This window comes from Castor canadensis, chromosome 18, assembly GCF_047511655.1.
Source record: "Castor canadensis chromosome 18, mCasCan1.hap1v2, whole genome shotgun sequence".
NCBI lineage: Eukaryota > Metazoa > Chordata > Mammalia > Rodentia > Castoridae > Castor > Castor canadensis.
The window spans coordinates 4,596,702-4,620,252 of NC_133403.1; the positions used below are offsets into that span (position 1 = coordinate 4,596,702).

The following is a 23,551-nucleotide window of genomic DNA, read 5'->3' on the forward strand; positions in this document are numbered from 1 at the left end:
TGGAAGTAATAGATATAGGCAAGGACTTCCTCAATAGAACCCCAGCAGCTCAGCAACTCAGAGAAAGTATAGAGAAATGGGACCTCATAAAATTAAAAAGCTTCTGCTCAACAAAAGAAATGGTCTCTAAACTGAAGAGACCACCCACAGAGTGGGAGAAAATATTTGCCAGCTACACATCAGACAATGGACTGATAACCAGAATATATAGGGAACTCAAAAAACTAAACTCCCCTAAAATTAATAAACCAATAAAAATGGGCAACTGAACTAAACAATACTTTCTCAAATGAAGAAATTTAAATGGCCAAAAAACACATGAAAAAAATGCTCACCATCTCTAGCCATAAAGGAAATGCAAATCAAAACCACACTAAGGCTTCCTCAGCAGAACTCAAATGGCTCTGCAACTAAGTGAAAGGATTGACTACTGGGACTACATGCGATTAAAAGCTTCTGCACAACAAAGGAAATGGGAGAAACTCTTTACCAGCTATAAATATGACAAGGCATTGAGAACCAGAATATACAGAGAGCTCAAAAACTAAATTCCCCCCAAAATAAATGACCCAATGATGAAATGCGTAAATGTACTGAACAGAGATTTTTTTCAAGGAAAGAAGTCCAAATGACTAAAAAACACATGAAGAAATTCTCAACATCCCTGGCCATAAAGGAAATGCAAATCAAAACCACGTTAATATTCTACCTCTCTCCTGTTAGAATGGCTGCCACCAAGAACACAAACAAAAACAAATGTTGGCAAAACATGTGGAGAAAAAGGAACCCTCATACACTGCTGGTGGGAATTTAAATTAGTACAACCACCATAGAAAGCAGTATGGAGGCTCCACAAAAACTAAAAATAGACCTGCCATAGGATCCAGCAATTCCACTCCTAGGCATATACTCAAAAGAATGTAAGTCAAAATGTACAAAGGCACCTGCACACCCATGTTTACTGCAGCATTATTCACAATAGCCAAGCTACAGAAACAGTCAAGATGCCCACTACTGATGAATGGATTAAGAAAATGTGTTATTTATATAGAATGGAATTTTATGTAGCCACAAAGAATAATGAAATTTTATTGCTTTCAGGCAAATGAATGGAACTGGAGAACATCATTTTAAGTGAAGTTAACCGTGTGTGGAAGGCCAAAAGTCACATGTTTTCTCTCATATGTGTAATATAGACCTAACACAAATAAAGCTGTACTATGAAAACCAGGTCATGCTAAGAGAGGTAACATACGAGAGGGGGAAGATAAAAGAAGGAAGTTAACAAGGTGAATATGGTTGATATACTCTATACAAGAATGAATATGGAATTTTTAAATTGGTTGAAACCACCATAAGAAAGTGACTAAGGTAGAAAGATGAAAAATAGAGGATATGAACCAAATTGGACTGTAATACATATAAACATGGAAGTGCCACAAGTAATTCCCTGTGTAGTATCTTAAACAACCAAAAATGTCATTTTTCTTCTTTTCTTATACAAAATTGGAGAACAGGATGGCAGAACAGGTCCTGACTGGGTGGGGCTGAAGGGTGGGTTGGTGCCAGTGGGAGGGGGAGGAGGTGGAGAAATGGTAAGGGAGGTGAATATGGTGCAAATTTGGTGTGCACATGTGTGTAAATGGAAAAATGATTTCTTTTGAAAGTATTCTAGGATTGGGGGTGGAGGGGATGAAGGAAAATGGTAGAAGGATGAATTTGAGTACAATATATTTGATATATTGTAAGAACTTTTGTAAATGCCATAGTGTACCCCCACTTAGCATGATAAAAAAGTTATGAATATAAAGACACAATGGAAAATCTATTAGAACTAATAAATGCATTCAGTAAATATGCATGATAAAAATGAATGTACAAAAAAAACTATATGACAATATTTAATTACACAAAATAGAAACCAAGGAAACAATCTCAGTTACAACAGCTACAAAACCAATTAGGAATAAATTTAACCAAAAAGGTGAAATAGGCTTACAATGAAAACTGTAAAATGTTAGTAAATAAATTGAAGAGAACATACAAAAATGGAAAGACACCCTGTGCTCATGGATTGGAAGAATCAGCTTCTTAAAATGTCCACACCCCTGAAAGCAATACCATATCTCTCAAAATGCCAATGGCATTCTTTACAGACTGGTTCGTATGACTGGTTCATATGAACCATAGAACTAGGCACATAAATCTTGAGCAGAAAGATTTTATTTCCTTACTATTAAATGCACTGCAAACATGCAGTAACCAAAACCACAAAGCAGTGATGAAAGCACATGTACATAGATCAGTGCAACAGAACAGAGAATCTAGATGTAAATCCTTGCATCTACAGTCACCTCATTTTTGACGAAGATGCTAAGAACATGCAGGGGATAAAGGAAAAGTGCAGGAAACCAATCAACAATGGGCAAATGTGATTGCATAAAAATCAAAAGCTTCTTATAGAGAAGTGAAAGGGAAGAGACAACCTGAAGAATAAATGATATATTGCAAGAACTTTTGTAAATGCCACAATGCACTCCCAGTACAACAATAATAAAAAATTTTGAACAATTTCAAACTACTTATCCAATAAAGAATTAATATCCAGAATATATAAGGCACACAAACAACTAAACATGAAAGGTAGAATAAGCTGATCAAAAATGGGCAAATAATCTAAATAGCAATTTCCCAAAAGAAGACACACAAGCAGCTCCCAAAATTTTTATATGAAGGAAATTTTCAACATCAGCAGCTATTTGGAAAAATGCCAATCAAAACCACAATTAGATGCTACCTCACCCAAGTTGGAATGGTTAGGATTTAAATGACAAAAAAAATCACAAATACTGATGAAGGAGAAGCAAAAGTTGAACTCTTACACACTGTTGGTTTCAATGTAAGTAGGGTATAAAATAGTGGTTACTGAGGGCTGGAAGGATAAGGGTATGGGAGATAGATAGAGGTTGTTGATTGAGTACAAAACCATAGTTAGATAGAAGGAATACGTTTTATTGTTCTACATCACAGTTGTTTAACTCTACTTCATAATTTATTGTGTATTTCAAAATAGTTAGAAGAAAGGATTAAAATTTCCCCAACTCAAGGAAATGATAAATGTTTAAATAGTGGGTATTATGAAGTCCTTGAATTTTGCTTCTATTGTAAAGTGCCATTAAGGTATTGAATTTATGGCTTAAAAATTATATGCGAGTAGCTTGTATATCACTGACTGTGTTATTGTGGTAAAACGTATATGACATAAAATTGCAAATTAATTTTGATTGTACCATGTAAGGGCGTGTATGACATCACAATGATCAGAACATATTTCCCATAATAAAGATTAATTGCAGTGATATAGGATTTTGTTTTGCTATAAAGGAATTTATTGGAACAATTTCAGTATCTGGATGGAACTATAGATTAGGTAATAGCTGTGTCAAAGTTAATTTCCTGACTTTAAAATTTGCAAAGATTTTCTAAAAGAATATCAAAGTTTTTGGTAAATAAAAACTGAACATTTTGGAATGAAGAGACATGCCTACAACCAGAGGTAGAGAATTTGTGAAAGATGTATTTCACCTAAGCAAGGGATAATTCCAAAAACTGTGCTATCTCAACTTTCATGGTGCTTAATGTCTAACCAGTACAGAGTTAGCCTTCATAGTGTGAAAGTACGAAAGTGTTGATGTCCAAGATTAATCATTATCCATATCACGTAAAGTGTAACCATGGAGGCAAAAATAGATCCCCACTGTGGTATCCTTATAGTGTACCAGAGACCATGCACAACTGTCACACACACACACACACACACACACACACACACACACACACGCACACACACTCTGGGTTTCCTTGCATCCACAAACAGTTCACCACATTCTATTCCTCTTCCATCTCCAGGAGCCTTCCATTCTGGGAGTTAAATTCCTCAGTGACTTATTTGTCTGCTGTCCTTCTGAATACCTGATTCCTGTTCTTTCTAATCAAAAGACTGTAGATGTCAGAGCCAGAGGGAAACTCATGGTGGAACATGAAAACGCACAGCTCCTGTGGGCTCCTCTGCTTCCCTCTGCCTCTTCTAATTGTCATGGAGACCACTTCAGTGATACTTCTGTAAGAACAACTTTCTCTAGAAGGGACTAGAAGTAAGTGTTGGGAAATATTCCCATTGAAAACTCATACCATCTAGTCTTAGTAGCTGATTTGATTGTTATGACACAGCTTAGTAGAAACATAAAAGTAAAGATGATTTTTTCCTCCTCAGGAACATTGAGACACCTGCCTGCACTGTAAACTTGGTGAGATGATTTTTTTCAACACTAATATATTAGGAACAAATACATTTTTCTTGTTTTCCATACATACTTCTGAATCTTCAAATTCTTTTCTTCCTTATTCCTGATTATCTCCAAGGAGTGTAACTTTTCAAAATGCTTTCAAATTCTTTTAACATTTATTCATGATTATCTATTTTATAGTGGTAGTCTTTGACAAAATAGGGTAAATTTAAGAAAAGTCAGCATATTAATACAAATGCAAAGTACTTTCTTTTTGATTCACATGTGTGGGATAATAAGCTGAAAATGAGAATATTCACCTTGACAACTTCTAAGAAAGAATGAAGTTATTTTGATAAAATGAAAGTTGAAGTGACTGTAGAAAAGTTACAGAGAAATACAATACCTTTGCAAACCTTAGTGCCTCTCTGATATGGATAAGTTGGCTTACAGGGGTAAATTTCATGTCAAGAACTGAAAATGAAACTATTTTCAGTGCAGTTGAAATACCTAATGGGCTTGGAAATATTCCAGATGATCAATCTTTCTCTGGCACAGATATTTCAAGACTTGCAAAATTTGTGACAAGCCTGATTCCCATCAGTTTCCTTGTTGGGCTCAGTCAAAGCTTGCTTATTGCTAAAGAAAACTGAGCGGCACTTTCCTTGTCCTCTTCTTATTTTGATGGAACAGTTTTCAGTTTCAAATTGAATTCATCCTAGTTTGCAAACATAGTTTGCACCCTTATAGAAGTGTCTTTTCTTTTCTTCTAATCTAGTTTATAGTTTCCATTTCACAGTGTGCACTGGAAAAGGCAAGAGACAAGAGAAACCCTCCTCTTCAATACTGAGTGGTTGTCTGTTGAGGAGACATTTTGTTCCTTCTGGACCCCATTTTTTCATAACCTGAATGAGAGGATGGATTAAATTCTGGATGTTCTTAGAACATGAGAGTCCTGTACTCTATGAATATAGGGTCTCTGAACCCACCTTGATCTCTTTAATATTTTATAGAGATAGCCCAGTGAGTTGACATCCATATGGCTCTAGACCATAAAGGCCATTGAAAGTTTACACACCCCCTCTCTGATCTTAGCACTTTGGTCTGATCAGTCTACCTCCTGGAGCTAACATGCCAGGAGGCACTGAACTCACTGAGATTTGCATGATCACAAGCTGGATGAGGGAGAGGACTGAGAGGTACAGCTGGAGTCGCTTCCCACCAAACCGCTTCCTGAGATATTCTGGCATGGTCATCACCTGCAGAGACAGACATCAACAGGAATTCTTTTCAGAGCCCAGCAATTCAGATTATTCAGTATTTTCTATGCACCTATGAGCATTTAAGCACTATTCAAGACACATTAGGAATAAACAGGTGAGAAAGGCATGGCCCCATGTTAGAGTAGCAAGAGGGAATTAACCCTGGCACTAAAAACAGACTGTATTGATATTTCTTCCAGCTCCAACCTTTACTAGATACTTTGACTTTTGTCAAGTGGATCTTAAATATGAATGCTGAAGTAGTTACAACATCACCAAATATCTTAAAGACAAGCAACAAATGATTTTCATTATTTTCACCAGTCGTATTGCAGTTGTTAAAATGAATATTACTTGTAAACAATGAACCACAATTATATCTGCATAATAAATTGATAATTGAATAACTTACACATATAGGCACATATAGGATTATCTTTTTGAGAAGAGAATTGAATTATCTATCTACTTAGAGAAGCACTTGTGGCTTTTATTACTTTAGTATGATATTATGTATATGACTTTGTATCACATCAATGCTGTGATCTAAAAGAGTAGAATTTATAATTAATAGAAAAACAGAGCAGAATTATCAGGAAAATTTGCTGGTTTACTGTGACAAAAATTAAGAAAAGGTGTGTAAGGTGATGTTCTAGCAACTTTAGGGCTCAGAAAGGCAAAATGGAGTTGCATGTTGTACATTAGGACAATGGGAAGAAGATGCCAGTACTGTCTTATGGAGCTGTGTGTTGTGTATCAGGACAATGGGAAGAAGGTGGCAATGGTGTCTTTGACGACTTTGAAGTTGTCCCTTCCATATGAGTCCCAGAGGCCTAGGAAGTATTGACTTAGGATATTTTCTATAAGGTTGGTGCCCAGGGCCAACTCAAGACTCTTTTCCACACAACTTTGTGCAGTGCTCTGGCAGCACAGGAGTGGCTTAAGTGGGACCAACCCCATTTTATGTTTCCACTCCAAGGAGAGCAAATGTAGACTTCAGTGGCATCCATATGATGGTTACACCAAAGGCATCAAACAGAACCAAAGGGTTATGGAGTAATAGAGAGTTACACTGAGATAACAAAGGACAGCTTTAGAGACCACACAGAAGTACCAGGGAGAAGTTGCCAGAGTGATCAATGGGACAATGCCTTGTGGAACTCCAACCAATTCTTTAGAAAGTAGAGCTCTGAAAATCATGGGGTTGGGACTTCCCATGGCCTTAGGGCTCACTATCTACCCCAGTCAGCACAGGATGCCTGATAAGGAGGTTTCAGATTTAATATTTGCTCTGTTGTGTTTTGGTGTTGTTAGGGGCTTGTGATCTCTTTTGTAGTGGTGTTATTTCTCCTTTTTGGAATACAAATGTTCCTCTTATCCCTGTCCTACCAGTGTACCTTGAAAGTAGAGAACTTTTTTTGATTTTACAGGCCTTACAACTACAAGGAGTTTCCATTGAGTCTCAGATGTGACTTTGGACTTGGACTTTAAGCTGATGCTGGAATGAGTTAAGACTTTGGGACTGTTGCCTTTGAATGAACAATTTTTATATTGTGAAATAGACACAATTTTTTACAGAATGCTGTTGTTTGAATATGGTTCTTCAACCAAAATACTCATGAATTTCAATTTTGGCTCACAGTGTGTAATTAAGAGGTGTGGACTAGTGGAAGCCATTTAGGTAATGGGGGCTCCACTCCCATTAATGGATTAATGACATTATCACAGGACTGGGTTCTTGATCGAGTGGGTGTTTAAAGCAAGGCCACTGCACATGCTAGTTCCCTTCTACCTGCAATCATTTCTATTTCTGCTTTCTCACCATATAGTGATGCAGCAGTGGCCATAGTCAGAGTTAAGTACATGCTGTAACATGCTGTTTAACCTCCAGTACTGTGAGCTAAATAAACCCTTTTCTTTATAATAAGAAAAGAAGAAAAATTCTACAAGAATTTTGCTGCAGCAACAAAAATGAACAAATGAAAAGAGTCCTAAAGGCATGAATTACTCACCATTTCCACAGTGAATTCAGTGTTTTTCTTTTCATCCATGGTTTGGCTCCCTTCTAGAATTTCCTGTTCCCTAATGGAGACCTCATGCTTCAAGCCCCTTGGGTTTCAAGTCTTAAGAGCTGCTCACATTGCTTCCCTTTCCACTTCTTTCACCTTAATTTGCCATCAAGCCTTCATCTTGGTCTAAGAAGTAGTCCCCTACTTTCTTTTTCCTTCTTATAGTATCATGAATTATTTTTGTAAACTTCTTCATTTCTTTCCTTCCATGGACCATCTGCTCAAGACCACTTTCCTCTCAGCTGTCAGAGCAGAGTTCCCTAAAACATGAATCTGGTTATGAACCTTGAGTGCCTGAAAGCTGAGGGTGCCCATTTCCAGGAGGGTACAGGACACATAAAACTTTCCCTATTGCACCCCACCTGTTCTCACAGACTCACCTCTGCCTCCCACCATGCTTCTCCACACTACAAGTCCTCTCATGATTGACATCTCTTGTTCGTTTTCTCTAACTCTCTCAGATCTGACTTTTCTACCTACAGAGGTGACATGTGTCCCTCACAGATGAAGCCAGGTCACTCTGAGAAACTTTCCTTGAAGCACGTAGATGCTCCCAGATTCAGGGGTGCTGTACTGCCACAGTCGTCATTATGCAGGGCAGCTACAGGTTTCACACTGGACTGCAGCCACAGTCTACACTGGGATCTCAATGCAAGGAATGTTTTTTGCCACTTTTGTGTTGTTAGCCATAGAATAATTGAAAGGTTCATATCCATGTTTCATTATTTAAAGAAAAGTTAGTGAATAAAAGAATGCCTGAAGATACACTTTAAATACCTGTGGATACTCACCCCTGCCTTGATGTAGATAGGGACAAAGACCCATCCTAGAATGAGCACCAGCACCAACGCCTGTAAGAAATAAATAAAACCGTGTGAGGGTAAAGGGCCTTGGCTTCTGGGATGTATCAGAGCTCTGAGTCTGAATAAAAATTTTCTTATATCCTATTCCATTGAAATGATTACAATCCTCAGACAACTGTGATGTTCATTTTTGTCTTTGTATGATTTAGAAAACACCATTTTCTGAGGCTTTCTGAGATGTGACGTGAAAGATGGCCAGAACATAATAGATCTGATATCAGGCGCACACTGGAAGATTGTAAAACCTTGCCACAAAGTATTATTCTTGAATGGCAGGAAGTACAAGTATTATTCTTGAATGGATTAAGCTATCAGCAATAAAATTCAAGACATAAGAGTGTACTCAATGCTCATTGTAGCTTTCCACATAAAGCAATGATGAAAATGTAATCTATCATTCACATGTAACATTGACAGGCTTTTCACACATATTACTAATTGTGCTCTAACAACCAAGTGAGGAAACATAAGCTATTATTCTTATCTGATAGGAGAAACAACTAAAATCATAGAGGTTAACCTGACAGGCTGAGAAAAAAACAGCTGAGATATCTTCAACCTGGTAATCACACTATGTGGGGCAAAGGTCATTCTGATGGTGACTCTAGAGGCAGAGTCCATGGTGCTATCAAAATAAAACTTTGGCCATTGCACATATCTGAAGGCTGGGTATGTACTGGAGTCCCTAATATTACTAAAGAACAATTGGGGGCAAAGTCTTAAAAGGAGAAGAGCAAAGAGATTTGTGATGACTGAAAATCATTTTCTGAATCCATTCAGGGATTTTCTATTGAAACATTTTTGTAGTGATATTCGAGCACATGTACATGAAAGCACTCTGAAGGACCACATAAAAGGACAGAAAACCTCAGGCTACTCAAGAAATATTTATAACACTCTCCCCACATTCCCAGCCATGTGATAGGTGGTAGGATGGTATGAATGCAAGAGAAGACATATTCTATTATCTCTCAAAGCATTCTAACTCCACTCCACAAATACTGCCTGTGTCAGACCTCACATGGATAATTTCTGCTCACCATTCTAGCATCATCATCTTCAAGTTACCCTGTCTTGTGCTAAGCCTTACTCATTCTGTATGATGGATTTAGGGATAGAAGTAGCACCTCTGGGTCCCAGTTCCCGATTCTGTTTAGTCAGGGTATGATTCTCCCAATACAGTTGCATGATTCTCTCCTCATCCTCTCTACACTGTAGTGAAAGATTGTTTGATTTTCCTTATGCATCTATAACTGCATCTACGCTTAAAAATTCCTTTTATCTAGGTCATGGATGGAGATGGACACATAGTATCCAGAGAGGAGAGAAAAAACTGAGAGTTCAAATTGTCAGGAAGGCCATATCAAAGTGGGGATTAAATGATATAGAAATGATATTCCTGATAGGAATGACAATTTGAGAAAAAGCTCAGTAGTCAGTAATAATGAGACTGGAATGGCCCAGGCAGAATGTGGCTACAGAGATGCTGAAGGTCAAGGAAAAAGTAGACTATGAGAAGGAAAAATAAAAATCAAACAAAACAGGAGAGATTTCTATATGGAGCCCCAGAAAAAAATTGGGATATGGGTTGAATTAAAATATCTTAATATTGTTCTTATTAGGAGTAAAAAGCCTTTGGTGTCACTTGCATTCCATTCATTTGCTCCAACTGCAATTCCTGAAGCTGCTCCTGTCCCAGCTATGCCCACAAAGTGGTTACTTCCGATGTTACTGGCAAAGAGAGAGGCTCCCATCTGGAACGCAAGAGAGATGATTATGGTTAGAGTGAAAAGGTCCAAATCAGACTTCTTGAAAATCAATAGATGTTGAGGTGGCACAATCTCTATTCCTTAGAGCTTGATCCAACAGACTATGTCCCTAGGGCTAAATCCAGGTGCATCACCACTTTTTATGTGGACTGTAAGTGAAGAATGTTTATAAATTTTTTTGAATAACCAAAAATGGTTTTAAAAATCTAAGGCATGATTCAGTATTGTGAAATATAAAAATGTGAAATTATTTGAAATGTAAAATTCACATCCATAATTAGTTTTGCTGGAATGGAACCATGCTCACTGGTTTTACATATTGATAATAGGTAGTAAGGTGGTGCAGTTGAAAAGATTATATAACCTGTTAGCACTAAAGTACTTATAATCTTATCTTTCAGAATAATGCTTATTAATTCATTACTTAGGGGTACATTAATGTATCTGTCAGTATGCTCTGAGTTGAGCCCTTTATTTGGTCAAGGACTGCCAGATCCCCCATCAGATCAGCCTCAAGGACCTCATATTCAGAAGGAGGGAATTCCTTCCCAACCTCACAGCAATAAGACATTTTTCTCATTCATTTCCATCTCCATGATAAGATCTGTGGTTATTAAGACTCAGTGGTAAAGAGAGATCTCTTGAATGGGCACGGATGAGTACCAGACCTGACAGAATAGAATTGGGGTCTGGGATCCCATGGTGCCTTTTCTATTTTGATATTTTTAGTCCCCGAAAAATCACTTGGCCTCTTCAGCTACTAGGGAAGGATTGAGTTTGTTTATGACCTTGTGATGATTTTAAACTTGCATGTTTTACAAGACAGTACCACAAAATGCAATGTCTGATTGGATGTCCCAAATACAAATCTATTTTCAGTTTTCAGTTGGTCTGCTTTAATTACCCTGTGAAGGTCTATTTCTAACCTCCATTTTCTTTTATTGTTTTTAGAAGTATAAGCAGATCTGTGAAGGAATCATTTAGTGAGGACTTGCTATATACACAACCCAATTCATAAACTCTCAAAGTTTAGAGAGTTCCATTCCATTACCAATGCAATGGAAATCTGGCCCAGGGATCCTCATATCAAAACCTAGAAAAGGACAAATGGAAAGAGGAAGAATGCGTGTCTGAATGCTGAGGGCTGCAGGAAGGCTCTTACCAGCCAAGAGCCAGTGCAGAGAATCTCCACTTCCATTAAATGGAGAAACCAGGAGGGCTCCAGGGCCGCCAGTTGCCTGCGCCCAGACAGCTTGGGAAGACGTAGACCAGGTGAGCTTTGCAGTACAGTGGTACTCCCACAGACAAGCCTGGGCCAGAGCAGCATAGCCCCCTGGACAGACTGACCTCCACCCAGGGAAAAAAGAGAAACTGAGTAATAAGCAATAAGAACAAATAAGAAACACAGGAAAGAGGGTGGGGCACACTGAGTGTCAAAGATTGGGGGAAGGGAATCCTTCCTGGAACTGTAAATAAACAAGCCGGGTGGGCCAGAGAGGCTCTGGAGGGAGTGGGGGCAGGGCGCACACCCAGCAACCAGGAGCGGGAAAGCTGGTGAGAGTGGCGGAGGGAGGAAAACTCCACAGGAGAGGAGGGAAGACCCACTTCCCACGTGAACTGTAAACAAACATGGCGGCTGGCAGGAGCAGCAGCACCGCCCAGTAATCAGGAGAAGGAAAGATTGTGAAAGTGGTGGTGGGAGGAAAACTCCACAGGAGAAGGGGGAAGACCCACCTCCCACATGAACTGTAAATAAACATGCAGGCCTGACAATGCAGGTGCAGTGACACCTTTCCCAGTGCTTGGAAAGGGGAAAGCTTGTAGCAGAGGCTCCCGCACAGGAGAAATCTGAGCAAACAAAGCCTGCAGGGCCAGGTGAGTGCTAAGCCAAGTTATGGAAACAGCCAAGATGCCCCAGCACTGATGAATGGATTAAGAAAATGTGGTATCTATACACAATGGAATTTTATGCAGCCATGAAGAAGAACGAAATGTTATCATTCGCTGGTAAATGGATGGAATTGGAGAACATCATTCTGAGTGAGGTTAGCCTGGCCCAAAAGACCAAAAATCGTATATTCTTCCTCATATGTGGACATTAGATCAAGGGCAAACACAACAATGGGATTGGACTTTGAGCACATGATAAAAGCAAGAGCACACAAGGGAGGGGTGAGGATAGGTAAGACACCTAAAAAATTAGCTAGCATTTGTTGCCCTTAACGCAGAGAAACTAAAGCAGATACCTTAAAAGCAACTGAGGCCAATAGGAAAAGGGGACCAGGAACTGGAGAAAAGGTGAGATAAAAAATAATTAACCTAGAAGGTAATACACACGCACAGGAAATTAATGTGAGTCAACTCACTATACGTATAGATATCCTTATCTCAACCAGCAAAAATCCTTGTTCCTTCCTATTATGGCTTATACTCTCTCTACAACAAAATTAGAAATAAGGGCAAAATAGTTTCTGCTGGGTATTGAGGGGGTAGGGGGTAGAGGGAGGAGGTGGAGTGGGTGGTAAGGGAGGGTGTGGAGGCAGGGGGGAGAAATGACCCAAGCCTTGTATGCACATATGAATAATAAAAGAAAAAAAAACCTAGAAAGGACAGCAACAACTGGTCAGATGTCAAAGAGATATTACCATAAACACCATGATAGGGTACACAATCCATTATCATTAAATGCATAGAAGATAATAACTAGATAGGCATCCAGGACAGGGCTGGAATGGTCTGAGAATGAGATGGACACTTAAGGAAGAGAGCAGAGTGGAGAGTAATCTAGACAAAAGAAGCAGTGTTAGCTCAGCAGGATTGAGAGCAAAGAAGGAATGTGTGGAGGCAGTGAGAAGCCTCATCAAAAGGTTGCTGAAGATGATCTAAGGAAAAGAATATGAGTAGAAACCAACTTGGGGTCCTTAAATGCCATTTTGCTAAAGCTTTTCTCAATTGGTGACACTCTAAATTTTTTGAATCATAGGACACAGCCATAAAAATAGGGGTTTTAAAGAAAAGAGTAAGTGGAGGACCACTGTGCATCTACTAATTAACATCCCCAATGTTTTTTTTTATTCATTCTTACACACACACACACACACACACACACACACACACACACACACACAAACTTAACTTACTGGAAACCAGGACACCTCTCGACCAGCTAGGAAGAACCCTCCAACTGTGCCTCGGTTGGTCTTCAGCATTGCCTGAGCAGAAGGAGAGACATGTAAAGGTCAAACAACAGCAGGTGGATTAAAGACACCCATGATGCTCCAGTTGCTCTGTGCAGAATGCTGAAGTAGTGAATTTTCAAAATTCCCACAGAGAGAAATATCTTCTAGAAGCTTCAATTGACATCAAAATCTGAGTTTTACACAAACTCAGAGCTGCTATTAATTTTCACTTATGCAAACACTGATGTATCACTAATGCTGTGCTTTGATGAAATTCACAACATTCAATTCATTGCCAACTAGAATGAAGGAACACAAATGATTTAAGTGTCCAACTCACAAGGTTAGAAAATGAACAAAAAATGAAGAAAATGAGATAATAAAAATGTTTTTGTTCATCTTGCCAAATACTGGGGCATTAAACAGAATAAGCCTGTAGTTTTCCCACTGTGTCTCTGTTCAAGTGATGGGATTACCTTCTGAACAATTCACTAAGTTCAAACATTATTTATGTCACACACAAGAAAATGATTCATAGAGATTAACAAAGACATTTGTGAAAATTCCTATGTTGTCTCAGTTTGTCATGCTAGACTTCTCCCACCCTAAAACACTTTCCCTCACCCTGATGACCACCCTCAAAAGTTGTTGGTCTCCCACCTACCCACAGCCCAACAGCCATCACAAGTATGAAATAGATGACAATGACGGAGATGTCAGCAGCATTTTGGATGCGAGCTGACATTTCAGGAGGCTCCGGAGTCCCAGTTGCAGTGTTGGGGCTTAATGTGCTAGCCATGGCTGCAGGTGGTTCTGCACCCATCCCAAGTCTGGCTCCTTCTTTATATAAGCACTGGGTTAATGATAAACCTCAGACAGGTGGGGCAAGATATCAGGAATTAGTTCTAGACATGTGAGCCTTTATAAAACTCCTGGGAATCCAGGATCTAGGACCTTAGCCTTCCAACAGTTAATGTTGGCCTAGGCAGTATGTAAGAATAAGGGATTTGGGACAGAAATAGGGCAAAAATTGGAAGTCTTCACTGAGTGTAAATACAGTGTATTCAAGGAGATTTGACCAGTTCAATTGAGGATTAGCTAAAGCTGAAGGTAGACAAGGAAGGTAGAATTATAGAGGTGAATGTGTCAGAACAAAGGAAGGATGGTTAAAAGGTGATGGCTTCTTACAGGACAGAGATTCTTGACAAAAATAATTCATCCCTTAAAAATAAATTTAAGGAGATCCAAGATAGTGGATAGGATAGGGAATCAGAATTTCTGAACTCCATGATTTTAGAAACCACTTTAAGATATGGGAACTACACTTGGGTAATTCTGATTGTTTCCACCCAGCTTAATATTTGCCAACACAGTAGGTGCACATAAAATTCAAAAACTGACCTTTAAAACAGCTTTTAATTGCATCTAACAGCCAGGGAAATCCATGTTTGTCACAGCAGTAGGGCATGCCTGCCCTGGGGAAAAGTCCCCTGGGAATTTCTCCCTTTTCTGTTTCTTTCTCTCTCTCTCTCTTTCTTTCTTCCTTCCTTCCTTCCTTCCTTCCTTCCTTCTCTTTCTTTCTTTCTTTCTCTCTCTCTCTCTTTCTTTCTCTTTCTTTTTTCCTTCCATCTTTCTTTCTTTTTGAAAAAGCAGAAGATAGAGCATAGAACAGTTCCCAACCCTAAGATATACCAGATCCTAACCTGTGGAAAGTCTACCTCTACCCCACCAGGCTGAACCCAGTACCAGTAAGTGTCTGGCTTGAGAGAAGTGGCACGCCATTTCTCCCTGCATGTCAGGTTCAATGCTGCCTGCATAAATCTGCAAACCCAGCAGGTGAGCATCACACACCACATGCAACTCCCCCACCCATCCCCTGGGAACATAATCCAACCCAGCTCATGGACAGATTGAGCCCCCCATGAACAAAACTGAGAATCATAAAGAGTGAATTGTAATGTACTACTGACAGTGGGAGTGAGGTGGAACACTGAACCAATCTCGGAGAATAGGGGTAGGGCAAGGAGCCGAACTCTTAGTGAGCAGAGGCAGGGTGAGAAACAAGCACTGAGAGAGGGAGTGGGGTGACAAGCCAACCTCCCAAAGCAGGGGGATGACGGATCACGGAACTAGTCTCATGGGACTGAGGATGATGCTTAAAACTGAATTGCCCCACCTTGCTGGAGAAGGAGGTGACCAGAGTTGCAGCTGTAGGGCAATGCACCTGTCACCTGGTGGAAACAACAGATTGCACAAACTGATAGTGAGGTACCACAGGTCCCAGTTGCAACTTGCCCTGTGGTCAGAAGGAACCAAATACTGCTCATATCCCATTCATCTGGTGAGACCACTTCAGAGCTCCTGCTTATAACAGACATCCTATAAGACCAGGGAAAGCAGAGGGGAAAATTTCTCTATCCATCTCCCCCTCAAACTGTCCCACAAGAGGGGCAGCACCCTTCCTCACATAGCGCCAATACCAGGATTGGATGTCAAAGGAATAAATCTAGATCTATTTCCAAACTGACTGAACTTTTAGTTGTTGTTGATGTAGCTGGGTTTTTTTCTTAGTTTCCCCCATTTTTATTTTTAGTACTATTAATTTTACTATTACTATTTACTTATTACTATTCTAACCCCCTTCACTTTCTCTCCTCTTCTTGTGCTACACTCCACTGTTATCTGCCCAACTACTCTTTCTGTCCTTTCTCATCCACTCTCTTCACTGACTGCCTCCCCCACTTCACCTTCCCCAACTTGTCACCACATTGCACTTCCCCTCCTACACATTTACCACCTGCAGATTTGCCTACTGTACCAACCATACACGTCCCCAGCCCTGTGCAATTCCTGACACAAGCACCCTCCACTACAAGAGCAGAACTATACCCAAACACACACAAGGGTCCCAAAATCCAGCAGCTCCCACACCTCTACCCCCACTCACTCCACTCCCATCCATCTCCTCATTTATCACCATCTTTAATAATTACCCAAGTTTCTATCTCTAGCCAAACAACAATTACCTAACAACTCCCAGTGTTTATAGATATTATCATCAAGGGGTTTTCTATGTAACATGTAAACAACTGGTCTGGCCTTGAACCTGTAAATTTGTTATTGCTAATTTACACTTCCAGTCCAGGGAAAGAAATTGCACAACTTAGCTAAGAACTAAGCCAGTCATGACACAAAATTAAATCAAGGGAAAGAAAACATGCAATTAAAACCACCAACTAGGTTCAGGAGTAGTCATGGCTGCTGTGCTTTGACTCCACAGCAGCACCTGCAGTGGTGTCCACAGCTGCAGCAGGTGTGTGATTACCCAGAGGCCCCTGCTGCCAGTGGCAGCACAGTTGCCTCGGCCACATGCTTAGCAGGCTGTAGGAGGTGCTGTAGTGAGAACTGCAGCCCGGTGGGTCCTGGGCTGCAGAAAATTTCCCAAATCTAGAGCAAACTATGTCCATTCAGGTATAAGAAGCCTCCAGAACACCGAACAGACCTGAACAAAATAGAACTACCCCACAACATACTATCATTAAAACAACAAGTACAGAGACTAGAGAAACAATATTGAAGGCTGTAAGAGAAAAACAAAACAAAACAAAATGAATAACATACAAAGGTAAACCCATCAAAATCACAGCAGATTTCTCAACAGAAACATTAAAAGCAAGAAGAGCATGGAGTGAGGTCTTCCAAGCACTGATGAAAATAACTTCAATCCTGGGATACTCTACCCAACAAAGCTATCATTCAAAATAGATGGAGCAATAAAAGTCTTCCATGATGAGCAGAAACTAAAACAATATGTGACCACAAAGCCACCACTACAAAGGATTCTTCAAGGAATTCTGCACACAGAAAATGAAAGCAAACAAACCCATGAAAGGGCAGGCAGCACCAAACCACAGGAGAAGAAAAGGCAAGAAAGCAAAGAGTAAGATTGATTCAGCTGCACACAATCAAACCCTTAATCAATACAGACAACTACGTGACAGGGATCACCACATAGTTATGAATACTAAGACTGAATGTTAATGGACTAAATTCCCCATCAAAAGACACTAACTGGCCAACTGGATTAAAAAGGAAGATCCAAAATCTGCTGCCTACAAGAGACGCACCTCATCGACAGAAACAAGCACTGGCTGAGAGTGAAAGGCTGGAAGAAGATCTAGCAAGCCAGTGGTCTCTGAAAATGGACAGGAGTAGCAATACTTATCTCGGACAAAGTAGACTTCAAACCTACTTTGACCAAATGAGATAAAGAAGGACACTCCTTACTAATAAAAGGGGAAATACACCAAAAGGAAATAACAATTATCAACCTATATGCACCCTACATCAGTGCACCCAATTTCATCAATAATACTCCGAAGGACCTAAAAACATATATAAACTCCAACACAGTTGTAGTGGGAGACCTTAATACTCCCCTATCACCAATAGATAGATCATCCAAACAAAAAATCAATAAAGAAATCTTGGAACTAAATCACACCATAGATCAAATGGGTTTGGCTGATGTGTACAGGATATTTCATCCAACTTCTGTACAATATACACTCTTCTCAGCAAACTATGGAACCTACTCCAAAATTGATCATAACTTAGGGCACAAACCAAGCTTCAGCAAATATAAGAAAATAGAAATAATACCATGCATTTTATCTGACCACAATGCATTAAAACTAGAAATCAACAGCAAAAACAGCAGTAAAAATCATGCAAACAATTGGAAGGTGAGCAACACATTGCTCGATGACGAATGGGTCATTTGTGAAATAAAATAGGAAATTAAAAGGTTTCTGGAAGTTAATGAAAATGAAAACATGACCTACCAGAACCTATGGGACACAGCAAAGGCAGTTCTAAGAGGAAAGTTTAATACTGATGAGTGCATATATTAAAAGGACAGAAAAATCTTAAATCCATGACATAATACTGCAGCATAAATTCATAGAGAAAAAAGAACAAGCAAGTCCCAAAACAAGCAGAAGGAGGGAAATAATTAAAATAAGAGCTGAAATCAATGAAATAGAAACCAAAACACCATACAAAGAATCAATGAAACAAAAAGCTGGTTCTTTGAAAAAATAAATAAGTTTGACAGACCCCTGGCAAACCTGACTAAAATGACGAGAGAAAAAACCCAAATCAGTAAAATCAGAAATGAAAAAAGGGAGAGAACAACAAACACCATGGAAATCAAGGAAATCATCAGAGACTACTTTGAGAGCCTATACACTAATAAATTTGAAAACCTCGAAGAAATGGACAGATTTCTAGAAACTTAGAACCACCCAAAACTGAACCAAGAGGATATTAAACACCTGAATAGATCTATAACACAAAAAGAAATTGAAGCAGCAATCAAAAGCTTCCCCCAAAAGAAAAGTCCAGGACCTGATGGATTCACTGCTGAATTCTATCAGATTTTTAAAGAAGAGCTAATACCAACCCTCCTTAAACTGTTCCATGAAATAGAAAGGGAAGGAACACTGCCTAACTCATTTTATGAAGCCAATATTACTCTCATCTGAAAACCAAAGACACCTCCAAAAAGGAGAACTACAGGCCAATTTCCTTAATGAATATCGATGCAAAAATCCTTAATAAAATACTGACAAACTGAATCCAACAAACACATCAGAAAGATCATACACCATGACCAAGTTGGCTTCATCCCAGGGATGCAGGGGTGGTTCAACATATGCAAATCTATAAATGTAATACAGCACATCAATAGAAGCAAAGACAAAAACCACTTGATTATCTCAATAGATGCAGAAAAAACTTCAACAAGATTCAACTACACTTCATTATAAACCCTCAAAAAATTGAATAGAAGGAATGCACCTCAACATTGTAAAGCCTATTTATGACAAACCTACAGCCAACATCATACTTAATGGTGAAAAACTGAAACCATTCCCCCTAAAATCAGGAACAAGACAAGGGTGTCCACTACCCCCACTCCTATTCAACATAGTCCTGGAATTTCTAGCCAAAGCAACTAGGCAAGAAAAAGAAATAAAAGGAATATAAATAGGTAAAGAAACTATCAAAATATCCCTATTTGCAGATGATATGATCCTATACATTAAAGACCCAAAAAAACTCTACTCAAAAACTCTTAGACACCATAAACAGCTACAGTAAGGAGGCAGGATACAAAATCAATGTACAAAAATCATTAACTTTTCTATTTATCAACAATGAGCAAACTGAGAAGGAATATATGGAAACAATTCCATTCAGAATAGCCTCAAAAATACCTAGGAGTAAATTTAACAAAAGATGTGAATGATCTCTAAAAGGATAATTACAAACTCCTGAAAAAAGAGACCCAGAAAGACTACAGGAGATGGAAATATCTCCTGTGCTCATGGATTGGTAGAATCAACATAGTAAAAAATGGCTATACTACCGAAAGCAATCTACATGTTTAATGCAATTACCATAAAAATATCAATGACTTTCATCACTGAGATTGAAAACATCTACCCTAAAATTCATTTGGAAACACAAGAGACCGCGAATAGCCAAGGCAATACTCAGCAAAAAGAGCAATGCTGGAGGTATCACAATACCTGACTTCAAACTATATTACAAAGCAATAGCAATCAAAAACAGCATGGTACTGGCATAAAAACAGACATGAAGACCAGTGGAACAGAATAGAAGACCCGGATATGAATCCACACAACTATACCCACCTCAATTTTGACAAAGGTGCCAAAAATATATGATGGAGAAAAGACAGCCTCTTCAACAAATGTTGCTGGGAAAAGTGGTTACTTGTCTGCAAGAAATTGAAACTAGATTCATGTCTATCACCTTGTACTTGTATCAACTCAAAATGGATCAAGGACTTAAATATCAGACCTGAAACTCTGAAGTTACTATAGGAAGGAGCAGGAAACACTCTGGAACTAATAAGTATAGACAAAGACTTCCTCAATAGAACCCCAGAAACCCAGCAACTAAGAGAAAGGATGAATAAATGGGACTTCATAAAATTAAAAAGTTTCTGCACAACAGCAGAAATAGTCTCTAAACTGAAAAGACCACCCACAGAGTAGGAGAAAATATTTCCCAGCTATACATCAGACAAAGTACTGATAACCAGAATATACAGGGAACTTAAGAAACTAAACTCTCCTAAAATTAATGAACCAATTAAGAAGTGGGCAACTGAACTAAATAGAACTTTCTCAAAAGAAGAAAGGCAAATGGACAAAAAACACATGATAAAATGCTCACATCTCTAGTCATAAAGGAAATGCAAATCAAAACCACACTAAGATTCCACCTCATCCTTATTACAATAACCATCATTAAAAACACCACCAACAATCGGTGTTGGCAAGGATGTGGGGAAAAAGGAACCCTAGTCCCCTGCTGGTGGGAATGCAAGCTGGTGCAACCACTATTGAAAAAGATTTGGAGACTTTTAAAACATCTAAACATAGACCTGCCATATGATCCAGCAATCCCACTCCTGGGGATATACCCAAGGGAATGCAACACAGGTTACTCCAGAGGCACCTGCACACCCATGTTTATTGCAGCGCTATTCACAATAGCCATGTTATGGAAACAGCCAAGATGCCCCACTACTGATGAATGGTTCAAAAAAAGTGGTACTTGTACACAATGGAATTTTACTCAGCCATGAAGAAGAATGAAATCTTATCATTTGCTGGTAAATGGATGGAACTAGAGAACATCATTCTGAGCGAGGTCAGCCAAGCTCAGAAGACCAAAGATCGTATGTTCTCCCTTATATGTGCACTTTAGATCTAAGACAAATGTAGCAATGTGTTTGGACTGCTACCACATGACAAGGGGAGAGCACATATGGGTGATATAGAAATAGGTAGAAAACACAAAACATGAAAGCTTTTGATGTCCCCACTCCAGAGGACTAAAGAAGAAACCTTAAAGCAACAGAGGTTGTCATGAGAAGGGGATCAGTAACCAGTGTAAAGATCAGTTAGAGATGAATCAACATGGGTCATAACACGTGTATAGGAAAGAGATGCTAGTAATATTTCTGGATAGCTATCCTTAACTAGCAAAAACACTTTGCCTTCTTTATTATGCTTTTCCCTTTTCTTCAACAAAACTAGTGATAAAGGCAGAAAAGGTTCTGCCTGGAACTGAGGGGGGAGGGGGGAAATAGTGGGAGATGGGGGCAGGGGGGAGAAATGACCCAAACAATGTGTGAACAAGTGAATAAATGAATAAGAAAAATTTTAATGTAGGGCCTAACATATTAAAACTACATGACAATTACAATAGCCTCAAAAAAAATCAAATACCTAGGTGTAAACCTAACAAAAGATGTGAAAGACCTCTACAAGGAAAACTGTAAACTTCTGAAGAAAGAGATTGAGGAAGACTATAGAAAGTGGAGAGATCTCCCATGCTCATGGATTGGTAGAATCAACATAGTAAAAATGTCAATACTCCCCAAAGTAATCTACATGTTTAATGCAATTCCCATCAAAATTCCAATGACATTCATTAAAGAGATTGAAAAATCTACCGTGAAATTTATATGGAAACACAAGAGGCCACGAATAGCCAAGGCAATACTCAGTCAAAAGAACAATGCAGGAGGTATCACGATACCTGACTTCAAACTATATTACAAAGCAATAACAATAAAAACAGCATGGTACTGGCACAAAAACAGACGTGAAGACCAGTGGAACAGAATAGAGGATCCAGATATCAAGCCACACAACTATGAGCAACTTATCTTTGACAAAGGAGCTAAAAATATACGATGGAGAAATAGCAGCCTCTTCAACAAAAACTGCTGGGAAAACTGGTTAGCAGTCTGCAAAAAACTGAAACTAGATCCATGTATATCACCCTATACCAAGATTAACTCAAAATGGATCAAGGATCTTAATATCAGACCCCAAACTCTTAAGTTGATACAAGAAAGAGTAGGAAATACTCTGGAGTTAGTAGGTATAGGTAAGAACTTTCTCAATGAAACCCCAGCAGCACAGCAACTAAGAGATAGCATAGATAAATGGGACCTCATAAAACTAAAAAGCTTCTGTTCATCAAAAGAAATGGTCTCTAAACTGAAGAGAACACACACAGAGTGGGAGAAAATATTTGCCAATTATACATCAGACAAAGGACTGATAACCAGAATATACAGGGAACTTAAAAAACTAAATTCTCCCAAAACTAATGAACCAATAAAGAAATGGGCATGTGAACTAAACAGAACTTTCTCAAAAGAAGAAATTCAAATGGCCAGAAAACACATGAAAAAATGCTCACCATCTCTAGCAATAAAGGAAATGCAAATTAAAACCACATTAAGATTCCACCTCACCCCTGTTAGAATAGCCATCATCAGCAACACCACCAACAACAGGTGTTGGCGAGGATGTGGGGAAAAAGGAACCCTCTTACACTGTTGGTGGGAATGTAGACTAGTACAACCACTCTGGAAAAAAATTTGGAGGCTACTTAAAAAGCTGGACATCAATCTACCATTTGATCCACCAATACCACTCTTGGGGATATACCCAAAAGACTGTTACTCCAGAGGCACCTGCACATCCATGTTTATTGCGGCACTATTCACAATAGCCAAGTTATGGAAACAGCCAAGATGCCCCAGCACTGACGAATGGATTAAGAAAATGTGGTATCTATACACAATGGAATTTTATGCAGCCATGAAGAAGAATGAAATGTTATCATTCGCTGGTAAATGGATGGAATTGGAGAACATCATTCTGAGTGAGGTTAGCCTGGCTCAAAAGACCAAAAATCGTATGTTCTCCCTCATATGTGGACATTAGATCAAGGGCAAACACAACAAGGGGATTGGACTATGAGCACATGATAAAAGCTTTAGCACACAAGGGAGGGGTGAGGATAGGTAAGACACCTAAAAAACTAGCTAGCATTTGTTGCCCTTAATGCAGAGAAACTAAAGCAGATACCTTAAAGCAACTGAGGCCAATAGGAAAAGGGGACCAGGAACTAGAGAAAAGGTTAGATCAAAAAGAATTAACCTAGAAGGTAACACCCACGCACAGGAAATCAATGTGAGTCAATGCCCTGTATAGCTATCCTT

The 23,551-nt window shown here is 39.1% G+C and overlaps 1 protein-coding gene and 1 long non-coding RNA gene across 2 annotated transcripts in view; one reads left to right on the forward strand and one right to left on the reverse strand.

Moving 5' to 3' along the window:
• Window positions 1-14,227, reverse strand: part of LOC109675102 (solute carrier family 5 member 4-like) — a 69,729-nt gene extending 55,502 nt beyond the window's left edge. The window contains exons 1-5 of the mRNA XM_074060813.1: window positions 14,093-14,227; window positions 13,390-13,461; window positions 10,130-10,234; window positions 8,409-8,468; window positions 5,441-5,545 (exon numbers count right to left, since the gene is read on the reverse strand). Of these exons, the coding sequence (XP_073916914.1) occupies window positions 5,441-5,545; window positions 8,409-8,468; window positions 10,130-10,234; window positions 13,390-13,461; window positions 14,093-14,227 (477 nt within the window). The remainder of the gene's footprint in view (window positions 1-5,440; window positions 5,546-8,408; window positions 8,469-10,129; window positions 10,235-13,389; window positions 13,462-14,092) is intronic.
• LOC141418811 (uncharacterized) lies at window positions 3,832-8,707 on the forward strand. Its single transcript, XR_012443459.1, has 3 exons — window positions 3,832-4,154; window positions 4,274-4,307; window positions 6,979-8,707. It is a non-coding gene; the product is annotated as an uncharacterized lncRNA (long non-coding RNA).
• Window positions 14,228-23,551: the final 9,324 nt, after the last annotated feature.